Here is an 11,807-nt window from a genome sequence, read left to right as displayed (position 1 = left end):
CCAAACAAAGAGGCTGCTCTGCCGCACCGCCGCGACGCGCCGCCCCCCGCTCTGCGTTTTGCGTCCGCCGCTCTAACGGCTCCTCTTCGTCAGCCTCTTCATCATCACCCTCGGCACCGGCTGCGGCTGGAAGCGGACCCGCGGGCTGTGGCAGGAGGCAGGCCGGGCTGCGGGGGCCATGCCGCGGCCTGGAGACGAGCAGGAGGTCGGTGTCGGTCAGCGGGATGAAGCTGCTGCTGCGCGGCGTCGCCCCGCCCTGAAGCTCCGGAGGCTGCATGGAGACACGGAGGTCCTTCCTCCTTCCTCCTCCTCCTCCTCCTCCTCCTCCTCCTCCTCCTCCTCCTCCATCATCTTCTGAAGAAGCTTTTTCCTTCGTTTGAAAACAAATCAAAGCAGATTATAATATTTGCCTCAGTCACTGGATTAACACGTGGTGTTATTTTTTGTTTTGTTTTAATATTTAATCTCTAGTTATTCTTATTGAATCAAACGTATTCCTCAAATAATGGTTACTATTAACTGATCCATTCCATTAGATGCCTCATTTAGAACCATGTTTTTATTTTTATTTTATTTATTTTTTTTACTTATATTTAAACAATTTAATTTACTCATTTTGATTCAAATTAACTTCTGTAAATGTATGTACTATACAAATTTTAAATATCTTATGTATCCTCCATTACTATCCTTTAGGGTCAGGTTCTGTTATATTAAAAACAAACATCTATTCTATGTTCATCACTCTGTGTTCTATATTGTCTCCCCCTGGGATTAATAAAGTATTTATAATAAAAGTAATGGTCATGCTTTTCTTTTCTTACGATCCTAACGTAATGTTTATGTTTTCTTTCATTTTTTGTCGATATATTAGTCAAGTTTTGACTTTCTCCTTCACATTTCTTACTCTTCATTTCTCCTCCTCTTCCTCGTGACCTCCATCACTACGCAGTGTTTTTTTAACATTCACTTTAAAAAACAGAACCACTCAAAACGTTGACGTGTTTGAAACACACGTGGAGCGTTATTCTGAGTTTTTATTGTTTTTGTTTCTTCAGCTGCATTAAAAAAAAGAATTCCTGCTGTCATGACAGAAATATAAATTTCTTATTTAAAATTTTCCTTTTCACAAATTTTTTCCACTTCTGAAGTTCATGTTTTTTTTAATTTTTTTAATTTCATGTTTCATTGATATTTAATCTGTTTGTTTGCCTGTGAGGCCAAGGGGCTGGTTTGTGACGTCACTCTGCCCCCTGCTGGTGGAAACGACACACGGCATTCAAAAACTTCAAAGCGCTTTAACGCCGTGAATCAGAGTGAACCATTGATACACACGTTCACATCCGCCAGGGGAGGCTGCTGCCATGCGGTGCAACGATTTCTGGTTCAGTGTCTTGCTCAAGGACACTTCAACCTGTGGGACACGGTGGAAACGGTCTGACGTCACACTTTGGTGCCTCTCCCCTTCCTTCAATGAACCTGGAGTGACGTGGCGTTGATCATGAAGGGGTTATCAGTGTGTGTGTGTGTGTGTGTGGGGGGGGGGGGGGGGGGCAAAGGTCGTCTCGAGGTCTCCCTGTGACTCTTCAAGTCTCTCTGGATCTGTGTTGAAGCGCCTGGTGACACTCTGACACTCCGACACTGGACTCTTCTCAGAACTTCCTGCTTCAAGTCGACGTTCCATTGATGAAGTCAAACTCACCAGCAGGATGATGATGACTGTTTAAATACGCGATCCGTGTATATTTACATTTCCAGAAGCATTTACTTGAACGGTTTCCCCCTCACTCCTCCCCCTCCTCGTCATAATTAGAGATGTGCGATATTTTTGGTGAAATGGGTTTAAAATAATCAAATTAAGTTATTAAAACTTGTTTGGTGTGTTTTTTAACCACCAAAAACATGAAAAGAGAACATTAAAAAGTTTGAAACAAAGAAAAGCAACTTCTTCAGTCCACCTTAACAAAAAAAAAAAAAAAAAACAAAGTTTCCTCCTTCTGCTCTTCAGGAACTCAACAACAGTGTGTGTGTGTGTGTGTGTGTGTGTGTGTGTGTACTGCAGTTTACTGTGTTCCTTTGTGTTTGTAACTGTGTGTTTGTGTGTGTGTGTGTATAATGTGCGTTACTGCATTTGTGTTTGTTGCCATGTTCATTTCTATGTGTTACATTGTTTCTTACTGTGTGTGTGTGTGTGTGTGTGTGTGTGTGTGTGTGCATGTTTCATAAACTCCACGAGATTCCTTGAAAGAATGATTTGGGTCCACTTCCAGGAAAACACTGTAGTGTGTGTGTGTGTGCGTGTGTGTGTGTGTATATTGCAGTATTTTCCTATATTAGTGCAATCCACAGATTCACTCAGAGTGAAGGAAAGTCCATGTATATATATATATTTTTTTTTTTTTTCTGGTCTCATCACATTTTTGAAATTTGACACCAAAAGCAGATTTACACGTGAACATTTCTATTATTTTCAGCAAAAAAAAAAAAAAATCATCTTGAAAAAGGAAATATTAAAAAAAACTTTTATTAGAAAATATCGCACAAGTTCAGTTTCTGTCATGTCGTAAACGTCACTTTTATTCAACATTTTGTAAATAAAATTATATTTTAATTTTCAGGTTTAAAACCAAGTTGTGTGGGTTCATTACAAAAACAGACAACAGCGCCAACTCTTGGACCATCATGCTAAATACATCGTTTCTGTTGTATCATTACTGAAACAATAACACAATAAACGTTGCAAAACGAGGCCTCAGATTTCTGGATAGAAACATGTTTAAAAAAAAAAGAAGCATTATTATTATAATTTTTTTTTTAATGTTGGAATGTTTTTATATTTTCTTTTGGAATGAATTCATCAAATATTATTGATGATTTAAAATACTCTTTTGTGTGACTCTCCAGGCCGTCAGCAGGAGGTCAGAGGTCAGAGGTCAGGATGTCCTCCAGGACCGACGGGTGCAGGTCGACCGCCGGCAGACTGTCCTGCAGCCGCCGCACCGTGGCGCTCCGTCCTCCGGCGCGCCGCCAGCGGACGAGGCCGGCGAGCGCGGCGCCCTGCGAGCTGAGGGCGTGATCGGCCCGGCAGCGGAACACGTCTTCGGCCGACAGGCCGAGCTCCAGCAGCAGCTCCTCCCAGCGGGCGCCGAGCAGCGCCGCCAGCCGGGACAGCTCCCGGTCCGACGGCACGCGGCGCAGGACGGCCTCCGGGAGGCGCTGAGGCTCTGCGAGGGGAACAAAAAAAAAAAAAATGTTTGGATCAGCCAGATGTGGCGCTGAAGCTTCGGATCGGTGAGTGGGAGAAGCTGAGAGACGCTGAGCTGGTTTGACCTGTATTTTTAATTGTTTGCGGCGCTTCCACAGGCATGAGGTGCAGAAGCAACCTGCGTTTTTATTAGGATCCAATATTTATAGTTTTTAAATGGTTTTGTGATTGTTTTTGTGAATTTGTGGTTCACTGTTGGTTGTTTCATATTAGTTTAATGTCACTCTGGTCACTTTTTTGTCTTTTTTTTTTGCCATCTTGTGCTCTTTTTGTAATTTTAATGCCATTTTTGTGACGTTCTTAGTGATAGTGGAGGAACAAAATGCTCAAATAGACAATAATGACGTCTATGACGGGCCATTTGCCGTGAAGTTATTAAATATAAGGAACCGGAGCGTCTCTCGGTGGAGCGCAGACCTTCGCCAACGCCACATTTAATTATGGTAAATGTGATATAACATATCGATGCCAACAAGGTCGGTGAAGTGGCAACATCACTGTGTGAGACACTGAGCAGGGAGCGTCTCCATGGCAACAGATGCTTTTCTCCTCTGATCTCCTCCATGCCTCTCATCCACTTTGTATGGGACATCTTTTCACAGTTTTTTGGGATTTATTGGTTAGCCGGTTAGTAAGATTGGTCGTAGATGATGACAAGTCATTCCTGAAAATTGTATGCCATTCGAGTAAGTGTTATTTGTGAAAAGTGGTGAAAAACATACATACCAATGAATAAATAAATACACAAAGACTTTGTTGGTTTAAAAAAAACAAAACAAAACAAAACAGTATAATAGAAATGCAAAAGGGACAAGGGGAGAAAAGGGAGTCATTGTTGTTTCAATGAGTTCTTTCAATATTTTGGCAGTTTTAATGCTTTTTTGTGTTTTTTATTTAACCTTTTAATGTCTTTTTTAAATTCAATCGAGAACGTAACAAGATTTTGGTTCACATTTGTACATCTACATTTGAGAAAGTGAAATTTTAGAATTATTAAATTGACAATTATTTCCTTATTTTTAGAACTAATTAAACCGCCGACTCGTGACGTCATCATCCCTCACCTGTGGCTTCCGGTCCCGGTCCCGGTCCGGCCTCCCGGAGTTCCTCCAGCAGCCGGTCTCGGACCCAGCTGAAGTCGTCCATGGCCCGCAGGAAGACGGGGAAGGCCCGGGGCCCGCGGCCCGGCAGCAGGTCCAGCAGGCGGAGCGTCTTCTGCCGCTCGGTGCTCCGGGAATCGATGTCCTCCACCTGCGCCTCCGTCAGCACCTCCTCCTGGAACAGCAGCGGAACGATGGCGTCGCTCACCAGCAGCTGCCCGGACAACTCCACCCGGAGGCGGCGCAGCACGGCGCGGTGAGCCGGGTCCATGACTGCCGCCGCCCCGGGGGATACAGACCCGGCACAGAGAACCCGGGGACCAGCGAACTCACCGCCGCTAGGACCGTGTGCGCCAGTGTTATTGTGCTCGACGAGAAACACACACGCGGAACCAATGTTTTAACAACAAATACAAGCGCGCGCGCGCGCACACATATGCAGAAATGTGTTTATACAGTGTATATTTCTAATAACTAAAGGATGTTTATATTCTGAAGTGATATATATATATATGTGTGTGTGTCAATACTTGGCTGCTTTTACATAAATCAGTATTTTAAACGTAACTTTTTATTTTCCCTTCATCGTGTATTAGTGAACTTACATCAAGGTACAACTCACGTTGAGCAGAAATATGTACAGTCTTATAGTTTATGCAGACCTCACTCTGTACATAAAGCATGAAATTGATGTAATCAGCTGCATTTCTGGAATATTTCTCCATAAAAAACAAACACACAAGCAGTTTAAATAAAGAGTGTGACGTGATGAAGAAGCACCATATAAAAACTTTATTGATCAGACAGAAGGAACGAGCACGAGTCGGTGCCGCATCTTAACCAAAAGTACCAGAAAAGAAAACACAGTGTGAATAAATACTTAAAAAAGAGAAGAAAAAGTCACCACAGCAGGTATGAACAGGAAACCCTCCCTTCACCTTATTGGCCACAAGGTACATACGTCACCAGCATCAGGACACACCCCCTTAAAAAAAAAAAACATCGCATCATGTGAATGAACTTCCGGAGGAGGATGAAGAGGGGGCGGGGTCACAGGTCCAACCTCAACTTTGATTGGACGATGACCAGAAGACTCCGAAAAACACACATTTTGTTTTGTAACCAAAATTTTGAGGGTTTTTCCAGGTCAAGTAAATAGAAAAAAAATAATAAAAACAACTACAACTAAATAATTTAACAGTTAGCATGCTAACAGCTAACTGCCAATTGTCAATATAAATAATGTTTTGCTTTATCAGTGACTTTAATTAGCAGCACAGTTCATAATTTACAACTTGCAGGGCAAAATAAAAGCTGTAAACCAGCAAGAAATCCTAAAAAAGGTTTTGTTTCCACGACAACGTTTCAAGTGAAACCGTATCGCTTTGGGGTTTTCGTTTCAGAAGACATTTGTGTTTAGACCACAACGTTTTCAAAACTATGTCCATTTACACAGAAATGACAGAAACGCTAAAAACAATGTAATTATCATGTTGGGCCACAAGTTGGTGCTATTGGTTATTTTTGTAATAAAACCACGCACACATGCAAACAGAGACCAAACATAAACAATAGCGACGACACGGCCATTCGCATGGTTCTATGTTATTATGGTGAAGGTCAAACTTGTGTTTTCACCTGTTTCCATGGAGACAGTCAGAGCGTTTTCAAAAAGCGACATTTTCAGCAGCTCTTAGATTTATTTTTATGTAAACTAACACTCAAAACACAACAAAAGTTTTCTGTTTTTACTTGAAATGGGGACCTTAGTTAAGAAAGCTTTTTTTTTTTTTTTTTTTTCACTTTATTCCATTTTTGCCTTCTTAAAAGTCTTGATGATTCTCAGAATTAGGAATTTGCAAAGTCTTCATTGGCAGGATTTTGTTTTTTCAGTTGTGTCCTATTGTTAAAATGTTTGTTTACAGCAGCGTACAATTCTTGAAGAAACAATTTCCTTGCGTAAACATGCCTCAATTAAAAATTTTAAATTAAGAGCTAAACCTGTGCAATTATTAATTAAATAGTTTCTACCACTAATCGTAACAGATATTTAGTCTGTATTACAATAAATTATGTTTGCTTTCTCAAATTCAGAGTTATTGTTTGGGGAATAAGGAACATTAAAATATAAATATTTAGATCAGATTGTGGCTGGTTTAATCTGTTTTATCACACTGTTTTATCACAAAGAATGTTTATAGTTATGTTGGTCGGCTTTGAGCTGAATTAACGACCAAAACCATAACTTTTTTACAAAAATAATATTTTATGTGCCGACAGGTCTAAATCAAAAACATAATTAAGCCGTATTTCACTTAAAGTTAATAATAAACAGCTTCCACTTTATTGATGAATAAACTTAATACTTAAAATGACATTTTCATGGTTTAAAAAAAAAAGTGATGCTTTTAGAAGAAGTAAAAAATTATCAAACTGATTTTTTCATATAAATCCATTGATAAATTCTTAAACTAAATTCATTGGACAATCCAAAACATAAAAAAAAAAAAAAAACTAAGATTCCAAGTTGTAAATTGTTAATATTTGAGATGTAACCTCGTTTTTGACTTGTTTTGCTGCGCCCTGATTGGCCGAGAGCTGACAGGTGCAAAGTCAACGGGAGCCCACAGGGGTCAAAGAGCGGCTCTGGTGAAAGAAAAAAAAAAACACGCGGCTCGCAGGAACGCCCGCTTGTTTTTAACACCACACATCGAGCGTTCATGGTCACCGGCCATCGATCGGCCAATCAGAGGGCTCGCTGAGCGTGTTTACAGGTGGGAACAAAGAGACCCGGCCGCGGGGGAAGCGTGTTGGTTTTGGCTGCAGGTTCGACGGGCTTGACCCGGTCGACACTCATGTTGACGACAGACGATTAAAAACTCTTGGAAAATAATTGAAAAAACATGTTTTTGAGGATTAATAATAATGCTTAAAAATGACCCCCCCCCCCCCCAACAAAAACAAAAAACAAAAGCTGGAGTCTATTACATTCAACTGAATCAGAATTTTAAAAGTTGCAGCAGGTAGTTGAAAAAAACTTTAAAATGGACTCATAATTCCTAATATATAAGCAAAACTTGTTTTTTAAATTTAACCGCCCAGACTCCAGAGTCAGATTTTCATAAGGAAATGAAGTCAAAACAAAGACGACGTGAATTGTGTCGATAAATGTGTAACAGAAATAAATAAAAGTTAAATAAAGATCAACACTTTGTAAAGTTTGAGAAAAACTTACAAAAGCCAAACTTAATTAATGATCATTTAAGAGATTACTGTTCTGAAAATTTAAACCTAAGGCCAATTAAAGCCGCACATTTATGTATTAATCTAATCTTGTTCATTTGGCTGAAGAGGAGAATTTCATGAAGAAAGGAAAGAAAGGATGAAGTAAGAACGGAGGAGAGAAATCAACTGAAGCTAACCACAGGCTGATGTGACCTGTAATACCACTGTGTACCAGCAGGAGGTGCAGCGAGGCACTCCAACAGTCTCCATGCATTCAGTCCGACAACAGAGGAAATTCAACTCTCTGCTGCCCCCAGTGTACAGGAGTGTTATTGCATGAACACTGTTATGTTAGGAAAACGGATTTCAGAACGTTTGAGGCCCCGTTTACACGTTGCAAGTGAAAACGCACCGTTTTGTACATTTTGTATGTTAGAAAAGTTTTGCATTTACACGGCAATGGTTTGAAAACAATGTCTGTTTACACGGAAACGCTGACAACGATGGTGAATATGGACCGAGAGTCACGAAACTCTGGAGGCAAACTACTGAGCATCTACTGAGCATGTGCAGAAGAACTACTCACTACGGCTGTACGCAGTACCATCGTTTCAGAAAAGTTGCGTTTTCCCGTGTGTTGTAAAAGTTCCACTTTGGGAGACACTTTCAAAAAGTTGCGTCGTCACAGTTGTCGTGTAAACAGACCCCTAAAACGCGACAAAATGTCCCCGTTTTCACGTGAAAACGTCGTTTAAACGGGACCGAAATAATCATGAAATCAGACACTGTGGCGACGTTCCAGACGACTGTCAGGAAACGCAGTTTGAAGGAAACAGAAACTTTCCGGGGTCCTTGAAGGACGAACCTGTTCGACGGTCTTCGTGGTCGAGGGTCGACCTCGGGCCTCGTTTAACGTCGCTTCCTGTCGGAAGAGACGGAGACACGCCCACACGTCTCTGTGGGGAGCAGCAGTGCATGCTGGGGGAGGCTACACGTTGTAGGCGTAGTCCGTCAGGTAGTCCTTCAGTCTGTTGGGGATCGGCAGCTCCTCCACCCGCCGCGTCCGCCGGTTGATGGCGATGCGACACAGGTGCTGCAGCGACGGCGTGGCGGTGTAAATCGGCTTGGTGAGCAGCAGCTGCACCGTGCCGTTGGGCGCCGCCGCCGCCGCCGGCTGTGGTTGGGCGGCCCGGTCAGAGGCGTGGGACAGCTGGACGTAGTGCTCCACCAGGTGCACCACGCTGTCGAACTGCCTCAGTTTGGGCTTCACCAGCACCACCGAGTCCAGCTTGAACTTGCCGTGCTTGTACTCGATGCGCAGGTTGGTGGGACCGGCCGCCGTCATGGCCGAGATGGTGAACAGGAAGTCCCTCTGCGAGCTGTCCCGCACCAGGAAGGTCCCCTCAGAGGCGTCCTGCAGGAGCTCTTTGGCTTCGTTGGCGGTCAGACCGCCCCAGTACCAACCTGCAGCGACGGGCCACCGCTTATTAAACAATTTGAGGATTAAAAACCTGCAAGGCGACGTCAAGAAAAAGGAAACCCACCGGTGTTCCTCAGGTCCTTCATGGCCGAGGCGATGCGGCTCTCGTCCGATTCCACCGTCCTGTGGCTGCTGTCGGCTCGCCAGTCTCCCTCGATGGTTTCGGAGGACTCGGAGGACTGGCAGGTCATCGGACGGCACCCGACTTTCAGGGTTCGGACCCCGGGAGCTGCAGGACGACCCACCTCTGAAACCTGCTCCCGTTTCCTGTTTCATCCTGCCGAGTGGAGCAGAGGAGACACACATCAACACGCCAGCCCCCCACCATTGTTCTGCTCATTCACAAGTCAACAAACATGGCCGCCCCCATAGCGGTTTGACTCGCTAGTCTAGTCTTATCATCCGTATCGGGAGTTTAATAGTTGAGACTCTCCCCCGATAGCGTCAGATTCGTCATCAGTCCATATGAATGTCAGGGTCTCTTGATTTTTACTTGTTTATATCATATTGTTCTGTGTGGTTCCATGACAAAAACAAGTGACAGCGCCCTCCCGTGGCCCGGCATACAAACTACATCGTTGTCAGTTCACAACACTTTTTTTTTTAAAACAGATTCGGCGTCACATGAAAAGCGGTTGTGTAAACCGGCTTTAGAGAGTTTCCTCGGTATTTACTCAAATTCTACCGTCTCCTCTGAGTGTGTCCTCGTCTCTGTTCCACCAAAGGTTCCCTCAGTGTGGTTCCTCTGTACTTCCTCAGGGTTCTCCCAAGTGTTTCCTCGGCTCACTGCGTTTACCCAACACCCCTCAGAGAGTGATGACACACACACAAACGCCATCTGCTCTCTGTTGATTCAATTGTGACCTGCGAGGTCCCGATGGGGTTTCCAGCTCAAACTCAAACCCTCAGAGTCAACAGAGTTGTTTTCTGAGGTGTTTTGTTTACACCCAGCAGAACGACAGGACAGGAAGTGTGAGACACTTTTCAAAGCCTGCTGGTAAAATGTGTCAAATCCTTTGATTTTTACTGAATAGAAATGGACAAACGCTGTGAACAGATTTTTCTAACAGACCGGTCAACAAACCAAAACAAAATTTGTTAGAAGGATAAATTGAAACGCTGGCACCAAAATCTATGTTATAATAAATCACTAAGCCCATGTGGGCGTTAAATCATTCAGTTTGTTGAAACAAATATTTTGATTTTGATTTTTCTTTGCAAAATATAGTGATGTCAAGATTGTTGAATTGTTGTTTTATGAATACATTTGATCAGGGCTGTCACATACAAGCCCAAGTTGCTAGGAGAGTACCACAATACCTTTTAAATTGAAATGTTTTTCTTTGTTGTGTACATAATACACGTGACACATTGTATTAGATATTTATGTATAACGATATTAAAACTCATTACTGTATTCAGTTTTCTGCTTATATTTATATATTCACATTTAAAATCTTTAAAGTGCAGAAGTCATGGGCAAGTTCATTATAAATTGTATAAAGTAGTAAAATAAATCCATATGAAATATTTGTATTTCTATATGTAGTTTATGGACACATTAGACCTGTTTTTTTTTCTCCAATTAATCCAATAATTACTAACGATTTTAAGCTTGCAAATAATAAATGTTATCCACATTGTATGTAGTTTATTAGAAAACATTGTTTTTAATGTAAAATAATACCGTTTGTTTACATCAAAACGGTTGATCATAATATTTTTGTTTTTGTGTTTCAGGTTGAAGTTGCTGAAGACGATTGAGAAGAAGAAAATGATCCCATGAGGAGGATAATAATAGCTCCGCTGCGGGGGGGAAACAGAAGCGAAGCCCCGCGGACTCACCACCGGGGCGCTCCGGAGCGCAGCAGCGGACTTCAGAGGCAGCGACGCCGGCTTCTCCTCCGCCAGGAGCCCCGCATGTCGGCGGGAGCGGCCCACAGCGAAGCCTCCTCTCCGGGGCTCCTTCTGCACGCGCCGCTCCTCCTCCTCCTCCTCCTCCTCCTACTCTTCTTCTTCCTCCTCCCGGACCTGGACGGAGATATGCCGGAGCTTCTGGACCGCAGAACCGTAAGAGAGGAGGCGGACACGGAGAGGAGCGGTTCGCCGAAAACGAGGAGCGAATCCCGGCTGGCTCTGCGGACTCTGAGCGCACTGAGCGGCGCGAGCACAAAAGAAGCATTTCCAGGAACTTTCCAGGAATAAGGTCACGTGGGACGCCGCCGCACAGTTAAGGTGGACCGACACGCACGAGCGCCGGTTCCACCGCCTGTGTGAGGACCAGCGAGTTATACTTACGCGCGCGCACACACTCTCTCTCTCTCTCTCTCTCTCTCTCTCTCTCTCTCTCTCTCTCTCTCTCTCTCTCTCTCTCTCTCACACACACACACACACACACACACACACACACACACACACACACACACACACACACACACACACACACGCACACCAATGAAACCGGGACCTCAGAAGACCCGTCCCAAGGAGGACTGAACACCGTGTTCTAAACCGGAGAAAGAAGCACACACACACACACACACACACACACACACACACACACACACACACACACACACACACTTAAAAATACACAAAATATGTTAATGCTGAAATTTTTTTTAAACACAAAGAACCCCCCCCCCCCCCACACACACAAAACCAACGAAAAATAACAACACAAGGAGTAATTGAGTAACTTAATGACATAATCAGTTACTAACTTCTCAGAGTTACA

The 11,807-nt window shown here is 43.3% G+C and overlaps 2 protein-coding genes across 2 annotated transcripts; both read right to left on the bottom strand.

Moving 5' to 3' along the window:
- Window positions 1–2,568: 2,568 nt before the first annotated feature.
- Window positions 2,569–4,695, bottom strand: cradd (CARD and death domain containing adaptor protein). The gene is made up of 2 exons (XM_080518691.1): window positions 4,330–4,695; window positions 2,569–3,224 (listed from the first exon to the last, which is right to left on the bottom strand). The coding sequence occupies exons 1-2, from the start codon at window positions 4,634–4,636 to the stop codon at window positions 2,920–2,922; spliced, it is 612 nt and encodes a 203-aa protein (XP_080374817.1). The 5' UTR covers window positions 4,637–4,695; the 3' UTR covers window positions 2,569–2,919.
- Window positions 4,696–8,578: 3,883 nt separating this feature from the next.
- socs2 (suppressor of cytokine signaling 2) lies at window positions 8,579–11,054 on the bottom strand (the record flags this gene model as incomplete). Its single annotated transcript, XM_080518159.1, has 3 exons — window positions 10,916–11,054; window positions 9,135–9,347; window positions 8,579–9,054 (listed from the first exon to the last, which is right to left on the bottom strand). Exons 2-3 carry the CDS (start codon window positions 9,259–9,261, stop codon window positions 8,579–8,581), a joined length of 603 nt encoding a protein of 200 aa, XP_080374285.1. The 5' UTR covers window positions 9,262–9,347; window positions 10,916–11,054.
- Between the last annotated feature and the right edge of the window lie 753 nt (window positions 11,055–11,807).

Source organism: Blennius ocellaris, assembly GCF_963422515.1.
Source record: "Blennius ocellaris genome assembly, chromosome: 22".
Classification (NCBI taxonomy): Eukaryota; Metazoa; Chordata; class Actinopteri; order Blenniiformes; family Blenniidae; genus Blennius; species Blennius ocellaris.
This window is presented reverse-complemented; position numbering and strand designations above follow the sequence as displayed.